The sequence below is a fragment of the Pelophylax lessonae genome, assembly GCF_965119305.1.
Source record: "Pelophylax lessonae genome assembly, chromosome: 8".
NCBI lineage: Eukaryota > Metazoa > Chordata > Amphibia > Anura > Ranidae > Pelophylax > Pelophylax lessonae.
This window is the reverse complement of record NC_138775.1, coordinates 144,154,301-144,181,759: the sequence shown is the minus strand read 5'-3', so window position 1 is coordinate 144,181,759 and position 27,459 is coordinate 144,154,301. Positions and strand designations below refer to the sequence as shown.

At 47.6% G+C, this 27,459-nt stretch overlaps 1 protein-coding gene across 1 annotated transcript in view; it reads left to right on the top strand.

Moving 5' to 3' along the window:
- The window catches only part of FIRRM (FIGNL1 interacting regulator of recombination and mitosis), a gene marked incomplete at both ends in the record, with an annotated part of 580,029 nt that overhangs the window by 395,185 nt on the left and 157,385 nt on the right, over positions 1–27,459 (top strand). Inside the window, one exon of the mRNA XM_082265049.1 lies at positions 24,293–24,397. Within this exon, the coding sequence (XP_082121175.1) occupies positions 24,293–24,397 (105 nt within the window). The remainder of the gene's footprint in view (positions 1–24,292; positions 24,398–27,459) is intronic.

Here is a 27,459-nt window from a genome sequence, read left to right as displayed (position 1 = left end):
GACAGGCGGGTAGAATCCCTTTCCTGCCACCTTCAATCGGGTTCAATCCTGAAACCGTTTTTTGTGTCTGTTGTGTCTGTTTTGGTATCACCGATGGTTACGAAATGGGTAAAGGTTCTGAAGGGGAACTTGGATCGTGACTTAGTTCCCCCAGAGCTGATGGAACTTATGGACCAGGCCCTGGTGTTCCTGTGTGATGCCTCCTTAGATGGTGCTCCCCTGGTGGCCAGAGTGTCAGCTGTGGGGATTGCCTTATGTCTCATGGTGTGACTGAAAACCTGGTCAGCTGACCAGGCTTCCAAGAAGGCCTTAACAGATCTCCCTTTCCTGGGAGAGCGATTGTTTGGCAACTCGCTGGATGAGCTGAACTGGTGGGAAGAGTACTCTTCTTCCTCAATCCTCTAAAGGTAAAGCCTTTGTAGCTCACAGAAGACGCCGTGATTGGACGGCGAACCTAAGTAAAGAACAGTATAAGGAAAACCAATTGTATACGAGTAATAGATAAAGATGCTCAAGGTGTTCCTTAATTGAATTAGAAAATAATATTACCTGTAGAGGGTGAGTAAATGTAATGACAGAGGGTCATACGAGGTGAGGTATGGGTATCAAACCAATAACTGGAGTATCACAAAGTGTAATTATCTGGAGAAAATAAGGAAGAATTTTTGAATCTATCTGTACTTCTGTATAGAAGATCTAATAGAATGAGAGGTAGAAGGGGACAAGTGACATGAACCAAGCCACCAAATTGAATGTGTGTCCTGGGTTAAAAACAACAGGGAGAAAATGCAAGCCATCACGGGAAAAGGTGAAAAGAAATTAGTGCTAAAACGTATGGTCAATAGAAATTGACAAGTGCAGCTAAAAAGTAGAGATATCGCTACATGCTGTATGAGTTTTTTTTAGCAAGTTGTAATAAAGCCACCTTACAATGTATCTGCTATATCAAGTATGATGTTTTCACTATATCAGAGTCTATACTGATTTCTCCATATAGCCGTATATATGTATATACACATTGTATCATTCATACAGCATGTAAAATAAAGATGTTTGTTACACTTTTAGCCAATATTAATCTTGCCATAAAGTGTATACCGTGAGAATTATTAAAGACATTAAAGCGGAGTTCCGGCCACAGAATAATTTTTTTTTTATCAATACCTCCCAAACTGTCATCCCCCCCTTCATACATCAACTAATCCTGTTTTTTACAGTGTAATAATCAATTGGCAATTATAAAAGCTTACTTTATAAAATATGTCCTGAGCGCCGCCATCTTTGTCCGGGTTCCCCTGAAGCCGCTGTGTGTTAATGGATGCCCTGCTTCCAGGTTCGAGAGAGTGGCCGGTGAATGCAGTGCTAAATCTCGCGCATGCCCAGTACTATGCGATCGGCATAGTATAGGGATGCCTATCATCGTGTTATTTCCTGTTTGCAAATAACGCGAGGAGAGGATCGGCCGGCCGCCTACGTCACTGCCCATTGCATCCTGGGAGTGATGAGTAAGAGCTCCCAGGACGCTTTGCGGGACAGGAAGTGACGGTGCAGGCCGCGGCCGCAGAGGGAGGAAGTGGAAGGAAAGGTGAGTATATTTTCTACAATAATAAGGTAAGTAAAAAAAAAAAAAATCGTAACTACCCATTTGTTTTTCAGGTAACAAACAGCAAGCGGATGGTCCCAAAATCGATTAGGTCGATTTTGTGGCCGGAACTCCGCTTTAATGGGTGAAAAAGACCCAGATGTGAGCCAGTTTGTGTCGGTGATTAACAGAGAAACATAGAAAGATTGTGATCTGAGAAAGCAGATAGTGACATACCAAGTCCAATGCCAGGGTGAATCAACATAGTCATAGCATACAGATAAAAGATGAAGGTGGTAAAGGAAGTCCAAGTTGCCAGAGAATTCCAGTCTTTTTTTACCTGTTTTAAGCCGTACTGGAACAGGGCAGCCTCTGCAAGCCTATGCCGGGGCTGCCTGAAGATAAGGCGTCCGTAGGACGCTGACGCAAGGGCACAGGCATCGCGTCACGGAGCCTGTCCAAAGAATGAGCCAATGAGATCATCCGCCGTAGGAGCGCAGGGCCCGCCCATCCAGGAAGGAGAGGCCGGACCTGCGCTCCACGGGCCCCCATGCGGGAAACCAGCTAACCCGGAAGGGAGCTGGTACAAGGGAACCGCTGATTGCTACAGTGCCCTCTACCCGCGCCGGGGGAACCCCAGAGTCATACAGCGCAGCAAACCAGAAAGGGAACAAGAAAAGGGATGACAGAGAGAAGCAGTGGGATCTCAGTCTAGTTTTCTCTGTTCTTCAAAAGCCTCCTTTTGAGAACATTAGGGAGATTTCTCTGCTTTCTTTGTCACAGAAGGTTGCTTTTCTGGTGGCAATTACTTCTGCTCGCAGAGTGTCTGAGTTGGCGGTACTGTCCTGACGTTCGCCTTATTTGGTGATCCACAAAGATAAAGTGGTACTCCGACCTAATCCGTCTTTTCTTCCTAAGGTTGTGCCTGATTTTCATCTTAATGAACATATTGTGTTGCCTTCCCTATGACCTAAGCCTAAGCATCCCAAGGAAATTGCCTTGCACTCCCTGGATGTGGTTTGGGCGATAAGGGTTTATCTGACGGTAACTGAGTCTTGTAGGAAATCGGACTCTCTCTTTGTTCTTACCGAAGGATCTCAAAAAGGTTTTGGTGTCTTCTGCGACCATATCCAGATGGATCAGGCAGACAGTTGTTCAGGCTTATTCGCTGAAGGGTCAGGTTCCTCCTTTCCCTGTGAAGGCTCATTCTACTAGAGAGCTGAGTGCTTCTTGGGCTTTTCGCCATCAGACCTCAGTAGTGCAGGTTTGTAAAGCAGTCGTTTGTGCACACTTTTACAAAATTCTACAAGGTTGATTTGTTGGCATCTTCGGATGCTTCCTTTGGCCGCAAGGTTTTGCAGGCTGTTGTTTCATAAGAGAATAGTTTATTTCTCCTTAGTTGTTTTTTCTCATGGGTGAGCTCCTGTTTTTCCTGGTTGAGCTTCATGTTACCCAGTTGACTAAGTTTAGCCTTTGGAGTTTACATTTACTATCTGGTTGCATTCGGGACACCCCTCATGCCTGCACTGCTTTGGGACGTCCCAATGGTATAAGAAGCATAAGAGCTGCGTCTGTCAATGGACGATAGAGAAAACTGGATTTTTGTAAGAACTTACCGTAAAATCCTTTTCTCTTGAGTCCATTGACAGACGCAGCCCCCGCCCCTCTGATATGGGGATGGTTTGTGTCTTCTTTTCACTGCTTGCAACGAAACTGGTTTGCTGGAGCAGAGTGTGTGGGATTATGCCTATAGGGACAGCCCCCGTGGGCGTGGTGAATTGCTTTTTTTCCTGCCTAGTACTACTCCTGCAGGGGGCAGCATAACCCAATGGTATAAGAAGCATAAGAGCTGCGTCTGTCAATGCACTCAAGAGAAAAGGATTTTATGGTAAGTTTTAACAAAACTTGACGGCTAAATTAGCTTTTTACAGGGAACACATAGTTTGGCTTGCAGGTGCGGGACAGCCCCATTTACTTGAATAGTTAATCAGTGGTACTACCTGCCAACATGGCAGGGGATGTTATTTTTGCAGCAACACACAGCATTGCAGCTGCGACATGTGTAAATCCCCATACGGCTGCCCTTGCAGATTATGGGGATGGTAAAAATGCTTCTCAGCCTCTTAGTTACAGCACCCCCAACCACAAGTTGAGCACTGAAGACATTGTATAAAAATTGTATTTGGAGCGGCATGGTTTCTTTCCCCACAAAATACACTTGAGAAAATACCTTTCCAGAGGGAAATGTGATGCCATCCTTTTTCTCTGTTTAGCACACTAGGGCCTCATGCACGCTGAGCATTTGTTTAGCTCATGTGAATGCCTTCCTGAGAAAAGTTGTTTAACCACTTGCCTACTGGGCACTTAAACCCCCCCCCCCCCCCCCTCCTGCCCAGACCAATTTTTAGCTTTCAGTGCTCTAACACTTTCAGTGACAATTACTTGGTCATGCAACACTGAACCCATCTGAATTTTTCATCCTTTTTTTCATAGAAATAGAGCTTTCTTTTGGTGGTATTTAATCACAACGGGGCTTTTTATTTTGTGCGCTATAAATGAAAAAAGACCAAAAATTAAAAAAAAAAAAAGATTTTCTCTTACGTCCTCTGACAGTCGCCGCCCATTCATTCAGTCTTCACCAATGGGTATTGACCTCTTATCCATAGGAGCAAGCTAGGCATAAGACTTGTTAAAAACAAAGTTATTTACATAGACACACCTATGGGGGCTGTCCCACTGGTCCAATACCCCCCTGCTATCAGCCATCCCAACTCAGTTTGTCTTCTGCCTAGTTAGGAGTAAGATAGGCTTCCCTGTGCTGGGGCTACGGTCTGAGCCTTTCTTCTGTTTTATGATTTATTTTCTGCAAATGTGTTTTTCTTTGCACTACTAGCTGTTTGTTTGTCAGCATTTAGTTAGTCCGATCTTCGGATGACGGCGTTGCGGAGCTGGGAGTCGGACTGGTCGTCCTGGTGCTCCAGGACAGAGCGCCTTATGGAGTCCCAGCCCGCCATCGAGCGTTTAGCAAGCTATGCGTACACCCTGGCCTCGCAAACGACCTATCCCTGTCCTCAGGGATGAAAGCCCGCGAGGTGGCCACCTCGCTTGGACGTCTCAACCGCGGTTCCGTGCGTTGCTAGCGTCCTGCGTTTTTGGCTGACGGCACCGCCTGGGGTGGGAGGCTTCCCGTCGATGAGAGGCGCCCACGCCTTCGGGTACGGTAAGTACATTCTGTGTGGGGCCTCTGTCTGGGGATGGCAGTCTGATGTGTCTGTGGTATCCCCTCATGTCTGTGCGTTCGGGGCTCCCTTACTCCCGGTCCCTGCGGGGCTATACCGCGTCTGGGACGCTATGTGGGGGGTTGCGGGGGTCCCTCTCCTGAGTGCCACTATTTGGTGTGTGTTGGGGTGCAGACATGTGCGGCAGCCGCTGCGGGGTTAAAAACCGCGGGTCCGCCATTTTAGGTGTGGGCAGCTGCTTGGCTTCACTATGGGCACTTCTGCAGCAATGTATGTAGTGTATTTTGGCGCCTTCCGGCGCCATCTTGTGTGTGGCAATGTGTTTCTTCTGTGCACATGTCGGCGGCCATTTTCCCAGAGCCTCCCATTGTTTTCTATGGGCAACCATTTTCCCTTAGCCTATTATCCTAGTTCAGCCTCCTGCGATGACATCACTTCCCTTTTCATGCAGAGGAGATTGCCAGGAGCGTGGTAACACTTGTGGGGTCTGTCTTTGCTGTTTTTTGTGTGAAATACCTCTGGCTGTCAGCTTTATTCCTGCTTGCGGGGTCTATTAGCATAGTCCTTCATAGCGGTGTACTGCGGTGGGATCGCCGTGCGCTTAAAGGGCCAGTACCTTGAAAAAAAAATTTGCACTGGTCTGTGGCCCCTAAAGTGTATCATACTGTGTCCAAACTTAACAGGGCCACTCTGGTACCCACCGAGGATTCTCCGGTGTTTATGGACCCTACGGATAGGAGGCTGGAATCTCTTGCCTGCCATGCCTATGTGGTGGCGGGCTCCATTCTGAAACCAATTTTCGCCTCCGTCATGGTGTCTCAAGCGGTGGCAGATTGGACAAAGGTGCTTAAGCACACCCTCGTGACTGATTCTGCCCACCCTACTACCTTGGAGATGGTGGACCAGATTCATCAAGCGGTTATGTATCTGTGTGATGCGGCCTTGGATTAGGCCCCTTTAGCAGCTCGCCTGTCCGGTGACGCGATACTTAACCACCGCTTGATTTGGTTAAAGAGCTGGTCGGCTGACCAGACTTCCAGGAAGACAGTGTCTGACATCCCTTATGCGGGGGTTCGTCTTTTTGGGGAATCCCTGGACGAATTGGTTAAAGGAGTCACTGGGGGCAAAAGCACTCTGCTGCCCCAGAATCCTAGGGGTAAGTTCTTCCGTGGTAAGTGGGGCCCTTCCTTTAAACCAAACCAGGGGTCCTTTCGTGCCTTCAAGGAGCAGGACAAAGGGAAACCCTTCAAGGGCCAGGGTGGCCAGAGAAAGCCCTGGGCGGGCAAGCCAAAGGCCGCCCAGGCTGGTGCGGCGGCCCAGTCCGCCACTGCCGGAAGGGGCGCCCTCACCCGTTTCAGGGGTGGGGGGACGTCTGCGCGGTTTCCTCGAACCTTGGCTGCTCTGGATTCCGGACAGGTGGGTTCAGGAAATCATTCGATCAGGTTACAAGATCGAATTCCTTTCCCGACCAGCGGACAGATCCTTTCCCTCAAATCTTCATTTGACCCCAGATCGGTTGCAATATCTTCATCGTGCGGTGCAGGATCTCCTCGCCCAGGGGGTAATCGTTCCGGTACCACATCGGGACAGATTTCGGGGGTTTTATTCAAATCTGTTCACTGTACCCAGAAAGTAGGGCAAGGTGCGTCCGATTCTGGACTTGAAAGCTCTCAACCGCTTTGTGCTCGTTCAGAAATTCCGCATGGAATCACTCCGCTCAGTGGTGGCCTCCTTGAGTCCGGGAGATTTCCTGGCTTCTATCGACCTAAAGGATGCGTATTTACACATCCCCATATTCGAGGGTCATCAGAGGTACCTCCGATTCGCTATCGCGGAGGAACACCATCAGTTTGTGGCATTACCTTTCGGTCTCGCTTCGGCTCCAAGGGTGTTTACCAAAGTGCTGGCCCCTGTTCTGGGCCTGTTACGGGCACAGGGCATTGCGATTTTGGGATATCTGGACGATCTCCTGTTAAGGTTGAGTGCCAGTCAGAGCCTGCTGCGCGATCTGTCCACTACGGTTCAGACGCTCCAGGAGTTCGGATGGACCATCAACGTTCAGAAGTCAACTTTGTCTCCTTCGGTTCGTCTCCCATATTTGGGGATGGTCCTGGACTCTGCCCAAGCGAAGGTGTTTCTGCCGGAGGACAAGCTCCGGACCCTGCAGAACGAGGTCAGGTCCCTCAGGGACTACGAGTCCTCGTCACTCAGGACCTGTATGCGGTCCCTGGGGTTGATGGTGTCAACCTTCGAGGCGATACCATTTGCACAGTTCCACACGCGGTCTCTCCAGGTGGAGATACTGGCCAGATGGGACAGGATCCCTCAGTCCTTGGACCTGAGGGTGTCTCTGAGTCGCCAAACCAGAGTGGATCTTCTGTGGTGGCTCCAGTCCCCGGCCGTAGCGGAGGGGAAATCCTTCCGGCCGTTGCTGTGGACGGTGATTACCACAGATGCCAGCCTGTCGGGCTGGGGTGGCGTTCTGGGCAACCTGTCTGCCCAGGGCACTTGGTCTGTTGAGGAATCCTCCCTGCCGATAAACATCTTGGAATTGAGAGCGATCAGGCTGTGCCCACTCCATTGGTCAGATCGTCTTTGGGGCCGCCCTGTACGGGTGCAGACGGACAATGCCACTGCGGTGGCTTACATCAATCACCAAGGGGGCACCAGGAGTGCCCGGGGCGGCCCAGGAGGTGACCAGTATTCTGTCTTGGGCCGAGACTCCCGTCCCGGCGATTTCGGCAGTTCACATTCCGGGTGTGGAGAATTGGCAGGCCGATTATTTGAGCCGCCAGACCCTGGACCACGGGCAATGGGGATCTCCGGATGTGGATCTATTCGCGTCCCGGCTAAACAACAAGGTGGGAAGGTTCGTGGCAAGAACGCGCGATCCTCTCGCAGATGCCTCGGATGCGCTGGTGGTGCCTTGACACTGGTATTGTCTGATCTATGCCTTTCCCCCGATTGTTTTCCAGGTTGGTCTCGGAACCGAAGTTGGTGATTCTGGTGGCCCCGGACTGGCCGCGCCAGTCTTGGTACGCGCACATCATTCAGCTGGCCATGGAGCCTCCATGGCGGCTACCGTTACGAGACGATCTACTGTCTCAGGGACCGATCTTCCATCCTGCTTTACAGTCGCTGGCTTTAACGGCGTGGCTGTTGAAAGCCAGGTCCTGAGGGACAGGGGTCTCTCCTCAGAGGTCATTCCTACTCTGCTCAAGGCTAGGAAAGCCTCGTCTGGTAAGATCTATTACTGTACCTGGAAGGCTTATTTTGCCTGGTGTGAATCCAGGGGCTTCCCTCCTCGCTCCTACTCGGTGGAGAGGGTATTAGTCTTTCTGCAAACTGGTGTGGACCAGCGCCTTGCGGTGACCACGATTAAGGGCCAGTTGTCTGCACTGGCCGTCCTTTTCCAGCGCCCCTTGGCATCTAACTCTTTGATTCGCACCTTTATTCAAGGTGTGCGTCATTTGGCCCCTCCTCGGAGGGCGCCTCTACCTCCTTGGGTCTTGAACTTGGTTCTGTCCGTTTTGCAACGTCCTCCTTTTGAAAACATCAGGGAAATTTCTTTGCCTCTGCTGTCAAAAAAGGTTGCTTTTCTATATTGGCGATCACTTCTGCCCGCAGAGTGTCGGAGTTGGCGGCCTTGTCCTGCCGCTCTCCTTACCTGGTGGTTCATAGGGACAAGGTGGTCTTGCGACCTAACCAGTCTTTTCTTCCAAAGGTGGTTTCTGATTTCCACCTTAATGAGGACATTGTTTTGCCTTCGCTTTGTGGGAATCCTAAACATCCTAAGGAGTTTGCCTTACATTCCTTGGATGTTGTCAGGGCGATCAGAGTTTACCTGTCGTCCACTGAAGTCGGATTCTCTATTTGTCCTACCTGAGGGACCTCGGAAGGGTATGGCTGCGTCTGCGGCGACCATTTCGAAATGGATCAGACAGACGATTGTACAGGCCTATTCAATTAAGGAACGGGTTCCGCCCTTCCCTGTCAAGGCGCACTCTATCAGAGCGGTGAGTGCGTCCTGGGCCTTCCGGCATCAGGCTTCGGTGGCCCAGGTGTGCAAGGCTGCGACTTGGTCATCTGTGCACACCTTTTTAAAATTCTATAAACTTGATGTTCTGGCATCGGCAGATCCCTCCTTTGGCCGCAAAGTTCTGTGCGCGGCAGTGCCTTAAAGGGTCCCTAGTTTTGCGGGTCCCTGGCTGTTGGGGTTGTTTCCCCCTTGTTTATTTGCTTTCCTGGGTTGTTGCTCCAGTTGAGCCTTTCTGTTGCCTAGAGGATACCTTTCTGTTCTCGTAAGGTTCCTTTCTCTGACGTGGGTGCTGCGTTGCCTTTATGACAATTCCGTTTCCCACCCCTCATGTCTACACTGCTTTGGGACATCCCATTGGTGAAGACTGAATGAGTAATAAGAGGCATGGTGAGTTTTTTGATGTTGTCATTTTTTCCCCACAATTTTTTTGCAAAATTAAATTTCTCTGTCGCTCATTGACAGACGCAGTCCTCCTTGATTAATATCAACTCGGGTTATACTGCCCTTTACAGGAGTAGGACTAGGCAGAAAGAAAAACGTTCTGGCCACACCTTAGGGGTAGTCCCAGAGGGTATATCCTTTCTCTCTCTGCTACAGGAAGTCAGTTTTTTTCGGTCTAGTTAGGAGTAAGGACCTAAGTTCCTTGCTGGGATCTTTGGTCCTGACAAGATTTTTTAGAAATACTTTTTTAGGCAGCTTTTCTTCTCCAGTGTTCCTGTGAGATCTGCAAGGACTATACAGGCCGATGCCTATGCCTGGATACAGCATCCGCAGGTCGCCATCCTTCCATAAGCCGGTCACCTCCCGCAGGTCGCACAGCCTCCCGCAGGCCGAGGACTACCTCCCGCAGGCCGCACAGGCCGAGCGCACAGGCCCTCCCGCAGGCCGCTGCTACCTTGCACAAGCCGCCGCTATCCTCCACAGGCCGCCGCCTTTTTCCCACAGATCGCACGGGGCCGCCATATTGGCGTAGCCTCGTGTCTCCAGCATGGGGCGGCCATGTTTGAGGTGACCAAACACCTCGTGGAGTAATTGGGAGGCGCCGGAAGGCGTGTAAAGGTGCGGAGCCGCCTCCTTTACCCGGGAAAGCAAGCCAAAGACTTCCTGTCTGTAACAGACAGTGCTGGAAGCAGGTTGAACAGAAACTTCTGAGCATCAGGTGGTGAGCCTTGGGGTCTCTCTCTCTCTCTTTGTGGGGTCCAAAAGCAGGTAACACTGAGGGGCGCTGCTGCGCTGGGGGACTAAAGAAAAAAAAAAGTTTTCTTTTTTTAAATTGCAATTTTTTTTTATTTTTCTTGGCAAGTGTCTTATATAATCATGGACCCTGCCACACATGTATCCCCACCTGATCCCCTTGAGGTGGCTGCAGGACCCTCCAGTTCCTCACAGAGTATTGATGCATTATCAGCAGTTTTGGAGTCTTTGGTATCCCGGGTGGAGATGGCCTGTCAGGGACGGGGGTCAAGAAAGCGACCCCCGCCTACCCCTATTTCATCTGATACTTCAGATTCTGAGATGGTCATTGCAGCTACAGGTCCCCCTGCTGGGGCTGTTGTCTCAGGTAATGTCTCCTCAGATAGTGAGGAGGATGTTTCTACCTCCGCCATAGCACAAGAAGAAGCGTTGGTGGACGCACTAGTTGTGTCTGTCCGGGAAACCTTAAGACTTGAGGTTACACCGGCAGAAGTAACCGAGATGGAAATTCCTTTTGGTACTAGTAAGCCTACCAAGACGGCAAAGGTTTTTCCCTTACCCAAATGTTTTGGTAATAAAATTAAAGAGGAATGGGATCATCCGAAACGAATCCTTACTATTTCCAAACGCATTGCTAGACGCTATCCATTTGAGAAATCCCTCATTAAAAAATGGACGGTACCACCAGTGGTGGATCCACCGATTTCCAGACTAAATAAAGCCACTGTTATCCCGATGGAGGACGCTCCATCCTTTAAGGATCCGGTGGATCGAAAAGTGGAAGCGGAATCCCGCACCACTGTTTTTTCCCTGATAGGGTCAACCTTTAGACCAGTGGTTGCCATTGGTTTAGTTTCACAAACATTGACAGAATGGGCAAAATTGCTACACCATGACTTAAAGGGGAGAAGTATCCCCCCGGCAGCGTCTGATTTGATGGAGCAAATTATACAAGGACTACAGTTTGTCTGTGACGCCGCCCTGGACGCCACTCCCTTGTTAGGGCATGCATCGATGTCAGCTGTAGTCCTCAGATGTGTGCTGTGGTTAAAGTGTTGGTCGGCGGATCAAGGTTCCAAGAAAGCTTTGGCTAATCTCCCTTTTCAGGGGGATCGCCTATTTGGGACCACCCTAGATGAGATCATAAAGGATGTCACTGGGGGCAAGAGCACTTTTTTGCCGCAGACTGCTAAAGCTAAAGGACCTCGTAACAGGCGAGGACCTTCCTTTTCCACTCATAAAAGGTTTGTTCGCTCGCTGGGGCGAGCGTGAAGGGCAAAGCACCTTCAGGAGGTTTCAAAGGGCGCTGGTCGGGTAAACAAAAGGCCGACTCAGCCAAACCTGAAGATAAAACTAATACAGCCTGAAGGTGCGCCCCCACCCAGCTCAGGGGTGGGGGACGTCTTCACCGGTGTTCAGATGCAGGGCTTTCCTGAATCCTGGACTAAGGGGTTCAGGAGATCATACGATCGGGATACAAGATCGAGTGTCGATCACTTCTACCGGTATAATTCTTCCCTTCCAACATTCATATGCTACAGAGAGCGGTAGTTCCCGTTCCTTGAGCAGAAGTTTTTCTTTACTTTTTCCAAAGATCATTCCCAGTTCCCTCCAGGAATCGGATCCGGTTGAGCAAGCGGGCCATGGAGTCTCTGGTCCGGTGACTCCGGTCTCTAAAGCTCAGCCAGGAGAAGTCATCACTTCCGATAGGAATCAAGTTTCTGATAAATGTGTGGGAACTGATCAGACTAGGTCTGATTGCCTGGACCAAGCAGCTCTAGGGCAGCCTGGTTCGGATCCAGTCAGACAATGCCATGGTGGTGACTTAGGTCGATCAACCAAGGATTTCACCAGCTGTGTCTTCAATAGGGCATCCCGGAGGTGGAGGGAACTCCAGTTATCCCGGTAATTCCGGGCTGGCCTCGTCAAGCCGGGTACGCCGTCTTGGGCAGACTAGTCGCGGACGCCCCTTGGAGACTTCCTCTCAGGGAGGATCTGCGGTCTCAAGGACCGATCTTCCATCGTGCTTTACAGTCGCTGGCTTTATCGGCCTGGCCATTGAGACCCAGGTACTGAAGGACAGGGGATTGTCAGCTTCAGTTATCCCTACTCTAATTAAAGCAAGGAAAGCGACGTCCAGCAAAGTCTATTATCGCACATGGAAGGCTTATATCGCGTGGTGTGAATCTTTGGGATTTCCCCCACCTACCTATTCGGTGACCCGAATCTTGGCTTTTCTGCAAAAGGGGGTTGAGCAGAAACTATCCTTGAGCACTATCAATAGTCAGGTTTCAGCGTTAGCAATCTTCTTTCAGAAGCCTCTGGCTACTCATTCCTTGGTGCGGAATTTCATCCAGGGGGTGCGGCACTTGGCTCCGCCAGTGCGCGCGCCCTTACCGCCCTTGGATCTTAATTTGGTGTTTCAGTTCTGCAGAAACCTCCCTTTGAAAATATTAGGGAGATTCCCTTGCTTACATTATCCCAGAAGGTGGCCTTCTTGGTGGCTATCACTTCTGCACGCAGGGTGTCAGAACTGGCTGCATTATCGTGTCATTCCCCATATCTGGTGATTCATAGGGATAAGGTAGTTCTTCATCCGAAGCCATCCTTTCTTCCTAAGGTGGTTTCAGACTTTCATCTGAATGAAGATATTGTGCTACCTTCCTTGTGTCCTAAGCCCAGTCATCCTCGGGAATGTGCGTTGCATTCCTTGGATGTGGTTCGGGCAATCGGGGTATACCTGAAGACTACGGAATCGTTCCGTAAAACGGATTCACTTTTTGTGATCACGGATGGCCCCAGAAAGGGGTTGCCTGCATCTGCCGCGACTATCTCCAAATGGATTAGGTAGACAGTGGTACAGGCTTATTCTATTAAGGGTCGGAATCCTCCGTTCCCTGTTAAAGCGCACTCCACTCGAGCGCTCAGTACTTCCTGGGCCTACCGCCATCAGGCGTCAGTGGTCCAGGTGTGCAAGACGGCTACCTGGTCGTCGGTGCATACCTTTACAAAATGTTATAAAGTTGATGTGATGGCATCGGCGGATGCCTCATTTGGCCACAAGGTTTTGCAGGCCGCAATTTGAGGAGACCGGTGGTCTACCTCAAGGGTTTTTTTCCGTTGGAATTTCAGTTGAATCTCATCTTTTGATTGATGAGCCTTTAAAATTTCTAGTTGGCACCGGTTGGGCCTTCTAGATTGGATTTTGATTTCCATTATCCCACCCCTCATTTGTGGCACTGCTTTGGGACGTCCCGAGTTGATATTAATCAAGGAGGACTGCGTCTGTCAATGAGCGACAGAGAAAAATGGATTTTTGTAAGATCTTACCATAAAATCCTTTTCTCTTAAGCTCATTGACAGACGCAGTACCCGCCCCTCTGTTTTTGAGTTGGGTTGGGTTAAATTCTCTAAACACTGCTTTGTGACATAACTGACTTCCTGTAACAGAGAGAGAGAGGATATACCCTCTGGGACTACCCCTAAGGTGTGGCCAGAACGTTTTTCTTTCTGCCTAGTCCTACTCCTGTAGAGGGCAGTATAACCCGAGTTGATATTAATCAAGGAGGACTGCGTCTGTCAATGAGCTTAAGAGAAAAGGATTTTACGGTAAGATCTTACAAAAATCCATTTTTTTTTTTTTACAAAATTGTCATTTCCAACGGGTTATTTCTCTCACATGGCATATGCATACTTGCAACTACACCCCAAAACACATTCTGCTACTCCTCCTGAGTATGGCGATACCACATGTGTGGGACTTTTTCACAGTCTAATCATATAGAGAGGCCCAACATGCAAGGAGCACCATCAGGTGTTCTAGGAGCATAAACTACACATCTAACTTGTTGACCACCTGTTAAAATTTTGAAGGCCCTGGAGAACCAGGACAATGGAAACGCCCACTAAATGACCCCATTTTGGAAAGCAAACACCCCAACGTATAATCTATGAGGAATAATGAGTCTTTTGAACATGTCATTTTTTTACAGAGGTTTTTGGAAAATGTGGAAAAAAAATGAAAACGCTTTTTATTTTTTTACACAAAGTTGTCCATTTATAAGTTATTTCCAACACATAGCATGTACATAGCAAAAATGACACCCCAAAATACATTCTGCTACTCCTCCTGAATATGGCGATACCACATGTGTGAGACTTTTACGCAGTCTGGTGACATACAGAGGCCCAACATGCAAAGAACACCATCAGGTGTTCTAGGGACACATAGCATGCACATACCATGAATTACACCCCAAAATACATTCTGCTGAGCAAAGGGTAAACAAAAGCTTACCTGAAGTTTTAGAAGCGCAGTTGTCCACAGGAGTTGAGCACTGGTAGTCCAGGCAGCAGGCAGGGACTTGGTCAGCAACAGTGAATGCAATTGTCCAGGCAAAAGGTAAGGATACCAGTCCAGTGTCAGTGCAGGCCGAGATATTGTGAGCAGTGCCAAAATATTGGTCCTGGTAGTAGGCAAGAACATGGACCACAGTTCAGGTAGCAGGCAGAGGTGTGGTCAGTTCATGAGGCAGGCAGAGGCATGATGGCAGTAAGTCCTGCAGGCAGAAGTAGGGCCTCTGTCGGGATAGAATGGGGACAGGGGTAGAGGCTTCTCCCACCCAAATCTCTTTGAAGCCTCCGGTCTCCAGATCCTAATCTGGGAAGAAGAAAAACAAAAAAATGTGTTTTCTTCATCCAGAAAAACAATTCTGGAGCCCCTCACATATGTGAGACACCTGTGGTATGAATCTCACTACTCCAAGAGGCAGGCAAAAATCGTGGTCAAGCAGTCCAGGGTCAGTTCCAGATCAGGCAGAGGTATGAACAGAAGCAGCAAGCAGAAGCATGGTCGAATAACAGGCCAGGGTCAGTTCCAGAGCAGGCAGACGTATGTAAAAAATCAGCAGGCAAAGGCGTGGTCAAATAACAGGCCAGGGTCAGTTCCGGAGCAGGCAGACATATGTACAAAAGCTGCAGGCAAAGGCGTAGTTGAATAACAGGCCAGGGTCAGTTCAGGAGCATACAGTGGCATAAGGGATGAAGGTAAATGGCAGGAATTGAGGACTACGCTTACAATACTTCACTAATAATTTAGAGAAGTATGGTAAAGGCGGAAACAGTCTTCTATACAGAGGCCTGGTTTGGAAGGACACTGGGGACAATAAAAACAGGTGTCTCTTCTAACTCCGGCACTGGTACACACCCTACGTTTTTTCTGCCATCTTTTGTGTTATACCTGAAGGGTTTCACATGTACTGTCACTTTAAGGCTGGCTCCACCCAGGAGTGATGACAAGGGTCAAGGGGCAGAGTGGCCATCTTTAGACACATGCAGAGATGTATTGATATGCAGAGCTGTCCTGTAATGCTGTACAGTGAGTCCTGAATAAACAACCGTTGTTCCAGACCAGAGTCCTGTGTCTCTCACAACACGGAGAATATAACAGTGGCGACGAGGATGGGATTTACAAGGTTACTATCCGTGTGAGAAAGGAAAGGAAGAAAAAAAACTCTGGATTGTCAGGAATACAAAACCCACAGAGCCCAGCAGGAAAATGTCATTGATCGGGACATTAAGTGAATTTGATGGCGAACAGACAACGTGGATTTCTTGGATTGAAAGATTAGAACAATATTTCTGTGCAAATGCCATCCCAGGCGACAGGCAAGTAGCAGTGTTTCTGACAGTGGTTGGTGCTAGGACATATGACACTCTTAGGGATCTCCTTTTCCCTGAAAAACCAGCAACTAAGACTTTGGCAGAGCTCCTGACACTGTTAGGGAATCACTTCCAGCCTAAACCACTAGAGATTGCAGAGAGATTCAGGTTCTATCAGCGGCAGCAGCAGCCGGGTGAAGATATTAAGGCTTATGTGCTCGCCCTTCGCAGACTAGCCTCAACCTGTTCTTTTGGGGAGTATTTACCAACTGCACTGAGGGATAAGTTTGTCATGGGACTGAATAGTGAGTCTAGCCAAAAGAGACTGTTAACAGAGAAAGACCTTACCCTTACAAAGGCAATTGAGATAGCTTCAGTGATGGAAATGGCTGTGAAAGATACAGAAGCTTTGAACCCCCAGAGCAGAAGGGGAGAGGTTAAAGAGGAAGTTTTCAGAACAGCAGTCAAGCAAACTGCAGCTAACTGTAAATATAGACCCTCACCAACCAGGACGTCAGCTTGCTACCGTTGTGGGAATACAGACCATGATCACAAAGTCTGCCGGTTTAAGGATCAGCTCTGTCATAATTGTGGAAAGGCAGGCCATCTGAAACGAGTCTGCCATAGTAAGAAGGTGCGAAATGAACAACCTCTGAACCCCAGGACAAAGGCATATATGGTGGGAAGATATCCATCGTCATCGGAATCAGGGGATGAGGAAGTGCTCCACAGATTGGACATACATCATATGCATTCAGCACCCTCAGCAATGACTGTAGAGGTAACCGTGGAAGGAAAGAAACTCAAGATGGATGTAGACACAGGAGCAGCAGTTTCAGTTATCACCCAGAAACAATGGAGAAAACTTCTGATCCGAACAACTGTCCGTCCAACACCAATCAAACTGCAGACATACTCAAAGCAGATACTCCACCCACTGGGGTACGTGAAAGTACAGGTATCCTACAAGGGTCAGACAAAGAGAATGCCATTGTATATCCTAGAACATGGGGGACCCCCTCTCTTTGGGAGAGACTGGATTGCTCACTTTGGCATGCCAGACATCGCCATTAACCCCTGCAACACTGTGACCATCACATCAAGAGATAACGAGGGATGGGTGGAATCCCTGAAACAGCGATTCCCACAAGTCTTTGATCACCATTTGGGAAAAATAAAGCATGACTGTGTGAGACTCAGGCTGAAACCCAATGCCCAGCCTAGGTTCTTCAAAGCTCGGACGGTACCTTTCGCACTCCGAGCAGGTGTGGAAGCTGAACTAAGCCGGCTGGAGGAACAAGGTGTCATCTCAAAGGTAGAGCACAGCGAGTGGGCATCACCAGTTGTACCAGTAAAGAAAGCGAATGGGGACTTACGCATTTGTGGCGATTTCCGCATGGCACTAAATTCTCAACTGGAGATAGACCAGTATCCCCTACCCAGAGTAGATGACATTTTTGCCTCTCTTGCAGGAGGTCAAAAGTTCACCAAGCTTGATCTCAGGCAAGCTTATTTACAGTTTGAGGTCCACCCATTGTCCCGCAAGTTTCTAACAATCAACACTCACAAGGGACTGTATGAATACAATCGGATGGTGTTTGGGGTAGCCTCCGCCCCAGCCATTTGGCAACGCAAAATGGATGAGATTTTGGCGGACATTCCTTTCACACAGTGCCTGTTAGATGACATGCTCATCACGGGCCTGACGGACCAGGAACACAAGCATAACGTGGAGCTTGTGTTGGCGAGACTGCAAGAACAGGGTCTAAAAGTGAACTTGGCGAAATGCCAATTCATGGTACCTAAATTGGAGTTTTGTGGCCACCTTGTGGATGCAGAGGGTATACACACCACGGAAGCCAAAGTTGATGCTTTAGTAAAAGCTCCAGCCCCGACCAACGTCCAGCAGCTGCGATCATACCTGGGCTTGCTGAACTATTACCACAAATTCCTGCCGGATCTAGCACACACTTTGTTTCCATTAAACAAGCTTTTGGAGACACACTCCAGATGGAACTGGTCGGCTGCATGCCAACGTGCTTTTGAAGTTTCTAAGCGAAAGCTGTTGGCGTCACGCATGCTCGTGCACTATGACCTCCAAAGGCCTCTCACCTTGGCTTGTGATGCCTCACCCTATGGTCTAGGGGCTGTACTATCTCACGTTTTACCAGATGGGTCAGAGAAACCTGTGGCATTCGCCTCCAGGTCCTTGACAAAAGCAGAAAGCAATTACTCTCACATTGACAAAGAGGCTCTGGCGCTCATATGGGCAATTAAGAAGTTTCATCTTTACCTGTATGGTAGGGAATTCACCATACTGACTGATCATAAACCACTCCTTCAGATCTTTAGCCCTGACAAAGGCATCTCCCAGACGACTGCAGCCCGTCTTCAACGCTATGCCCTATTCTTGGGAGCATATAACTACAAAATCCAGTATCGCAGCCATGATGCCAACGCTAATGCAGACGCCATGTCCCGTCTGACAAGGACATTAACAGACTCTTCTCCACCTGTCAAGAGTTGTCGTTACACCAGCCTGTCCTTTCTGTCTTCCGGGGAAGTAGCAGCCCATACAGCCAAGGATACCTTCCTTAAGACAATACTCTCCTGGGTACGTTACGGTTGGCCTGCAACTGTCACACAGGATTATGAGCCTTACTTCCGTAGGCGTCTGGAATTAACTGTGTCTGGCAACTGTGTTTTATGGGGAGACCGAGTGATCGTTCCACAGACCCTCCGGAGACACATTCTGGAATTGCTACATACTGGTCATCCCGGGGGCACACGTATGAAACAAAAGGCCCGAGGCTATGTGTGGTGGCCGAACCTCGACTCCGATATCACGACATATGTGAATGCGTGTGCTGGATGTGCACAAACTGCGAGAGACCCTCCTCGAGGGTGCGTCCAGCCCTGGACTTGGCCCACGGTTCCCTGGTTTCGCCTACACTTGGACTTTGCAGGCCCGATCAGAGGACACACCTTTTTGATCATTATTGATGCCCATTCAAAGTGGCCTGAGGTCGTTCCTGTTACTCAGCCAACGACTAAGGCGACGATTTCCATACTGTTACATCTCGCTGCTACGTTTGGATACCCCAGAGAAATTGTCACAGACAACGGTGCACAATTCACAAGCCAGGAGTTTCAGGGTTTCCTGACTGCCCACAACATCAAACACAAGTTGACCGCACCTTACCACCCGGCTACAAATGGTCAAGCAGAAAGGTTTGTACAGACCTTCAAACGCTATTTCAAAGCTACTGTGGCTACAAGTAAACAACAGTCCCTGTCACCCCAGCAGCTGGACTCCTTCCTTTCTGCTTACAGAACCACACCACATGCAACCACTGGGAAAACTCCAGCTGAACTTCTTTTGGGTCGGCAGCCATGGACTGTTTTGGATATGCTCCGCCCTCAAACGGTCCAGGAACATGTACGGCAGTCCCAAGACAAGAGGGTCGAACACGACGAGATTCCCCGGTTTACAGCCCAGCAAAAGGTATGGGCCCGATCTTATGGCGCTTCCAACACTCGTTGGCTTCCTGCTATCGTCGCAGAGACTTTGGGACCCAAAATGTATAGGGTCTGCCTGGAAGATGGTTCCATTTGCAGAAGGCATGCGGACCAATTGCGTCCTCGTTCTCAGCTGCCCGAATCCCTGACATCGGCTGCACCTCCAGTGTCTCAAGGATCTGCTCCTACCGGATCAGGAGGCATTGAGACTGATGCTTGGGGAGACTCTGAACTTTTGAACTCAGCTCCAACAGAGCCCTCCAGCCCTGGACCAGAGGTCTGCTCACCCTCTGAGCTAGGGAATCCCCTCTTGGCCCCGCCGGTGTCCATTCCGGCCAGCCCTGCTTCCTCCAGCCCCGAGTCGCTGGGTGCCCGTCCTCAACGACACTGTCGCCCTCCTGACCGGTTTCAAATGCAAGACCGGTTACGAGACTTTCGACGGGCCCGCCGAAAGTGATCCGCTGCCATTTTCTCCCCGGAGCTTCCCTGGAAGTTGTTCTCACATCCGGACATGGAAGAAACCATGTAAGTCTCCTGAGTTGGAGGACTGTATTGGACAATTATGAGTACTGTTTTATGCCTGTTCTTGTTTTGTTGTTTTTTTTTTTTGTTTTTTGTTTTTTTTTTAGGTATGGATGGAAGGTGTTATACCTGAAGGGTTTCACATGTACTGTCACTTTAAGGCTGGCTCCACCCAGGAGTGATGACAAGGGTCAAGGGGCAGAGTGGCCATCTTTAGACACATGCAGAGATGTATTGATATGCAGAGCTGTCCTGTAATGCTGTACAGTGAGTCCTGAATAAACAACCGTTGTTCCAGACCAGAGTCCTGTGTCTCTCACAACACGGAGAATATAACATTTTGTCTGTGTGGGAGGGATTACTGGGAAAATGGCTTTCAGAAAGTCTACTTATTACATCGGATCAAATGTTTTCTGGTGGGCCGTTTGGGAATATAAGGGCAGTGAAGATTTCCTCCAGGTAATAAAGGAAGGGTTGGTGGCTTTCGGTGGACTTGTGGTAAATTATGTAGGAATCGTATGTGGCCAAATGAAAAAGATAAATTGAGACTTTTTTATACCAATGGTACAGTCAGGTCCATAAATATTGGGACATCAACGCAATTCTAATATTTTTGGCTCTGTACATCACCACAATGGATTTGAAATGAAACAAATAAGATGTGCTTTATCTGCAGACTTTCAGCTTTAATTTGAGGGTATTTACATCCAAATCAGGTGAACGGTGTAGGAATTACAACAGTTTGTATATGTGCCTCCCACTTTTTAAGGGACCAAAAGTAATGGGACAGATTAACAATCATAAATCAAACTTTCACTTTTTAATGCTTGGTTGCAAATCCTTTGCAGTCAATTACAGACTAAAGTCTGGAATGCATAGACATCTCCAGACTCTTTGGTTGCTTTTACAGTATGCTTTGGGTCATTGTCTATCTGCACTGTGAAGCGCCGTCCAATGAGTTCTAAAACATTTGGCTGAATATGAGCAGATAATATTGCCTGAAACACTTCAGAATTCATCCTGCTGCTTTTGTCTGCAGTCCCATCATCAATAGATACAAGAGAACCAGTTCCATTGGCAGCCATACATGCCCATGCCATGACACTACCACCACCATGCTTCACTGATGAGGTGGTATGCTTTGGATCATGAGCAGTTCCTTTCCTTCTCCATACTCTTCTCTTCCCATCACTCTGGTACAAGTTGATCTTGGTCTCATCTGTCCATAGAATGCTGTTCCAGAACTGTGAAGGCTTTTTTAGATGTTGTTTGGCAAACTCTAATCTGGCCTTCCTGTTTTTGAGGCTCACCAATGGTTTACATCTTGTGGTGAACCCTCTGTATTCACTCTGGTGAAGTCTTCTCTTGATGGTTGACTTTGACACACATACACCTACCTCCTGGAGAGTGTTCTTGATCTGGCCAACTGTTGTGAAAGGTGTTTTCTTCACCAGGGAAAGAATTCTTTGGTCATCCACCACAGTTGTTCTCTGTGGTCTTCCGGGTCTTTTGCTGTTGCTGAGCTCACCGGTGCGTTCTTTCTTTTTAAGGATGTTCCAAACAGTTGATTTGGCCACACATAATGTTTTTGCTATCTCTCTGATAGGTTTGTTTTGTTTTTTTAGCCTAATGATGGCTTGCTTCACTGATAGTAACAGCTCTTTGGATCTCAGATTGAGAGTTGACAGCAACAGATTCCAAATGCAAATAGCACACTTGAAATGAACTCTGGACCTTTTATCTGCTCCTTGTAAATGGGATAATGAGGGAATAACACACACCTAGCCATGAAACAGCTGAGCAGCCAATTGTCCCATTACTTGTGGTCCCTTAAAAAGTGGGAGGCACATATACAAACTGTTGTAATTCTTACACCTTTTACCTGATTTGGATGTAAATACCCTCAAATTAAAGCTGAATGTCTACAGTTAAAGCACACCTTGTTTGTTTAATTTCAAATCCATTGTGGTGGTGTATAGAGCCAAAAAGATTAGAATTGTGTCGATGTCCCAATATTTATGGACCTGACTGTATGTTCGTCTTGTGTGTAGATAGGGTTCCAACATTTTTCTGACAGTGCCACATGCCAGAGTCTTCTTCCTGTGAAGGTTGCAGAAAAGGGGCAAACTTGTGTAGAAGTTATCTACGTAAAGGTGGTAGCCTTTTTCTAGGAGAGGGCATATGAGGTCCCAAACAACTTTCCCGCTTGATCCCAAGTAGTCTGGACATTCAGGGGGATGCGGCTGGGTGTCCTTCCCTTCATACACCATGAAGGCATATGTGTACCCTGTGGCTCGGTCACATAATTTATAAAGCTTTACCCCATAGCAGGCCCGTTTGCTGGGGATAAATTGTTTGATGCTCAGCCTGCTGGTAAATTTAACAAAGGACTCATCCACACATATATGTTGGTCTGGGGTAAATAATTGAGGGAATATTTCCGAAAAATAATTTAGAAGTGGCCGAATTTTATAAAGCTTGTCATATGTTGGGGAATTTCGGGGAGGGCATTGGGTATTGTCATTATAATGTAGGAACCTCATTATCATTAAATATCTGGTCCTGGGCATTACTGCGGAGGAGATTGGCATGTGGTTGACCAATATGCACGCAATTCATTTTTTTGTTGAGTCCCATATTGAAGGTGAGGCCTAAAAAAATCTTAAACTCCTCTACTGTTAGGTCTCTCCACTCATAGGGAGGGGAATAATAAGACGTGGGGTTACTCAGAATAAATTGCTGTGCGTACCGGTTGCACTGGGCCACAATTGACGAAAGCAGGTCCTCTGTAAAAATTAAATTGAAGAAGTCTATCGGGGCAAAGTTCTCAGTGTTAACCTGGACTCCTGGCTGGGCAGTGAAAGAGGGATGATGGCTTCTCCTGAGTTAGGAGGAAGCCACAAGGGGTTCTGAAGGGCATAGGGAAGGCTGGCATGGATCCTAACCTTTTGGGGGTGAGGTGACACCCCACTTGTACTTGGCCTTTCTTGCCGAGGCACGGTGGTGCTGGTGGATAGCACGTTGGCGCTGGTAGATGGCACGGTGGTGCTGGTGGATGCCACTGCCTCATCAGAACACCTTTGTTTGGTAGGCACACGATATTCTTCTTCGTCATGGTCTGTCAGCGTCCCACTGCTTACGACCGGCTCTGAATCCGAAGAAGAATCCGAAGCAGTGAGCTCCCAGTTGCTCTCGTCGGCCACACTAAGGATATTTTCAGCTGAGGAGGCGTACAATAATTTCTTTGCCATCGTTGGTGGTGTTGATCCTACACTGATGGATGCTAATGAGGTTCCAATGATAGGTGGCACTGATATGCAGCACTGTGTGACACTAATGGCACGTTGACACTATGGGCACTGTGATACTATGGGCACTGACAATGAAACACTGATGGCACAGCGAGGAACGTTGACACTGTTGACACTGTAGCGGTGATGCTGATGGCAATTATGGCACTGTGGGCACTGGCACGGTAACACTAATAGCACTGATGACACTGATAGCACCGATGACACTGATTACACTGTAGGCCCTTTTGACACGGTGAAACTGAGACGTGACACTGGTGGCACTGATGACTGATGGGCACTGTGACACTGATGGGCACTGTGACACTGGCACACTGATGGGCACTTTGACACTGATGGGAACTGTGACAGTTATGGGCACACTGATTGGCTTTGTGATGGGCACACTGGCACTGTGGGAACACTGATGGGCACTGTGGGCACACTGATGGGCACTGTGGTCACACTAATTGGCACTGTGGGCACACTGATTGGCATTTAGATCGCTCTCAACGCTCAATTTCACTCACAGATCTCTCCTTCCTCACAAGCAGTCTCTGTGTGAGGAAGGAGAGCTGTCACTGAGAGATGATCTCATATGTTTACATTTGAGATCATCTCTCATTGGACGTTCCGATCACGTGGCAAAATGGCCGCTGTGATTGGCCATTCACCACGACCTGTGATTGGCTGTGTCCAAGGGACACGGCCGACACAGATTTTCCCTGATGCGTGCTCGCGGGAAGCATGTTACTGGGAGGCCGTTTAAAGACGGCCTCCCGGAAATTAGAGTCCGCGCTGTAGCCGTCTTTCGGCTATAGCGCGGGCGCGATCAGGTTAAAGAATGTGGTGAAAGCCATGTATTGCAAGCGTGTTTATGCACGTTAATCCATTCTTTTGCGTCTAGTGTTTATTTCTTTTTCTGCCTAAAATCTCCTCTCCTGAATGTGCTGGTAAAGCTTTTTTTTTTTTTTTTTTTTTGCCTGTAGATACCTGTGTGTGCATGGACAGACAGGCTAACTTAGAGCTGCTTTTACAGCCATGAGGAAACTGCCGCAGCATTTTGTTTAAGACCAGTGTTCATGAGCCCTAATAAGCATTTAGTGATGACCGTTTTTGATGCACAGGGAAAGAACAAATAAAAAGTCATCTTTTAAAGTTGCTTAGTGTGCCTTAAAGTAAAATAATGTGTCTAAATTACTTTTCCTTTAAATTTCAACTGATTGTACCATTTTGTATATTTCAGATTGTGCTTCTGCCAAAAATCGCAGGTTTGTTCTCCATGTTCCTTTCAGATCCAATGTGGCTGGTAAATCAACATGCATTAGAGACATTCACTCGGTTTGCTGAGGTATATGTTGCATTTATTAATACCTTATATGCATAAAATGTAGCAGCTCTTAAGTTAGTGTTTCACAAAGCCACAGTATGTTTACATGTAACAGAACATGCATATAGATGCAGTCAGAGCTTGTAGTAGTACTGCATCAGGGCCACAATCAGAGGGAATAGTCCACACATATGTAGGGGGCCCGAGCGTCCTAAAGGGGCCTGTTAGGCCTAAAGCTGCATAAGAGGCCCCAAAATTTCTGATTGCTGCCCTGTGCATCAAATCTTATTGTGTATCTTTTTACTTCAGCAAGTTCAACCTTGTGAGTTATCAGTTATAATGTGGAGATCATCTATGTTTTAATTATGATGAAAATCTAGTACTAATGGGTTTTGTTCGTGGATACATTTACAGTAAGTTTGAAGAGTTACTTGTTAGAGGATGCAAGCATTATTTTCAGTAAATTAAAGCAGTATTAAACTCAAAAGTAAACATTTATTATATTGCATCTTACCAATTCCCAGATGTGATGGCTGCATTCGTTTCCATTTTTTAGGCTTTCCTTTATTTTCATCTGGTGATACAGCCAGCAAGTCTGTGGTTTTTAACTAAATCAAGCTCTCAAGCAGAATGTATAAACATGGATGAAATAATCCACTTAACACTGGCAGGGGTAATTTTAAATGATCAGCTTTTATTTATTCATGCAAACCCTTTATTCCAAAAGAAAAAAAAAAAAAACACTGCTTACTGTGCTTATAATGTGCGAATTTGGCTTAAATTTGTTAGTGTACCCAAATCTTCTAATACATTTAACACTACCCTCCCACCACAGACTGACAGTGCTACTGTGCCACCTGTGTTCATTCCCCCAGAGTTGTCTCGCTAATAAAGGAGGTGTGTTACTGGCCAGATCACTAGGTGAAAACAGAGGGGGAAAAAACAGAAAAGTGATGCAACTGATGACACTTCTGTACAGTCAAATAGTGAACAAATATCAATGCATAAACTAGTGCAGAACTACCTCAATATAGTTACCCAAATAAAGAAAATAACTTTTAATGTGACAAAGTAAAAAATACTAAAATAATCCCCAAAAATTATAATGATGAAAACCTCAAATACAAGAGGTCTGACTGTCTGTATGTGTGTATATATATATATATACACACACAGTGCATCCGGAAAGTATGCGCAGCACTTCACTTTTTCCACATTTTGTTATGTTACAGCTAGTGTTGAGCGAACACGGACTGTATTATTCGTGTTCGTACCGAATAATTGGATTTTTTTTACCCGAACACGGACACGGACACTTTACTGTATGTTCGGGTAAAAATCCGTGTTCGGTCGTTTTATTTCCGGGTTTTGCATGCTTTGGCGCTCTTTTCATGGCGGGCTTTCAACAGCCAATCAACAATCGTTTAACTGGTGTGCCTTAAGCCATCCCAGCCATGCCTGCAAATGTCTTAGTAGCTGTGATTGGCCGTCTGAAGCATGTGACCAAGTCTTTATAAGTTCGAGGCAGCCGCCGCAGCAGCGTCATTCTGCTGCTTAGCTAAGGGACAGAGCACACATCAATGTGCTGGCTGCTGATTAGGGAAAGATAGGCAGGAAAAAACCATTTGTGTCCGGATAGAATTGAGGGACAGGTCGGAGTGTTTAGGCAGGGCGAGTTGTAGGCATTTTAGGGATAGAGTCTGCTGAATTATAGGGTCAGTGTCTTCTACAAACTACAATCGATATTGCTGTGTGGGGGGTGGGGTGAATCTGCACTCAATCCTGATCTACGATCTCTTCTCAATCCTGTTAGGGACAGAGTCTGCTGAATTTTAGGGAAACTGTGTTCTACAAACTACAATCGATATTGCTGTGTGGTGTGGGATTGGAGATAGGCAGGTGTCAGTGATCCACATCCATTTTTCTGTGTGTGAGCTGCAGTGAACACAATCTTTTTGGGCTGCAGTGAACACAATCTTTTTGGGCTGCAGTGAACACAATCTTTTTGGGCTGCAGTGAACACAATCTTTTTGGGCTGCAGTGAACACAATCTTTTTGGGCTGCAGTGAACACAATCTTTTTGGGGTGCAGTGAACAAAATCTTTTTGGGGTGCAGTGAACACAATCCTTTTTGGTGTGCAGTGAACACAATCTTTGTGGGGTGCAGTGAACAAAATCCTTTGTGGGGTGCAGTGAACACAATCTTTTTGGGGTGCAGTGAACAAAATCCTTTTTGGGGTGCAGTGAACAACATCCTTTTTGGGGTGCAGTGAACACAATCTTTTTGGGGTGCAGTGAACAAAATCCTTTGTGGGGTGCAGTGAACACAATCTTTTTGGGGTGCAGTGAACACAATCTTTTTGGGGTGGAGTGAACAAAATCCTTTTTGGGGTGCAGTGAACAAAATCATTTTTGGGGTGCAGTGAACACAATCTTTTTGGGGTGCAGTGAACACAATCTTTGTGGGGTGCAGTGAACACAATCTTTTTGGGGTGGAGTGAACATCCTTTTTGGGGTGCAGTGAACAACATCCTTTTTGGGGTGCAGTGAACACAATCTTTTTGGGGTGCAGTGAACACAATCTTTGTGGGGTACAGTGAACAGAATCTTTGTGGGGTGCAGTGAACACAATCTTTGGGGGGTACAGTGAACACAATCTTTTTGGGGTGCAGTGAACACAATCTTTGTGGGGTGCAGTGAACACAATCTTTTTGGGGTGGAGTGAACAAAATAATTTTTGGGGTGCAGTGAACAACATCCTTTTTGGGGTGCAGTGATCAAAATCCTTTTTGGGGTGCAGTGAACACAATCTTTTTGGGGTGCAGTGAACAAAATCATTTTTGGGGTGCAGTGAACACAATCTTTTTGGGGTGCAGTGAACACAATCTTTGTGGGGTGCAGTGAACACAATCTTTTTGGGGTGGAGTGAACAACATCCTTTTTGGGGTGCAGTGAACAACATCCTTTTTGGGGTGCAGTGAACACAATCTTTTTGGGGTGCAGTGAACACAATCTTTGTGGGGTACAGTGAACAGAATCTTTGTGGGGTGCAGTGAACACAATCTTTGGGGGGTACAGTGAAC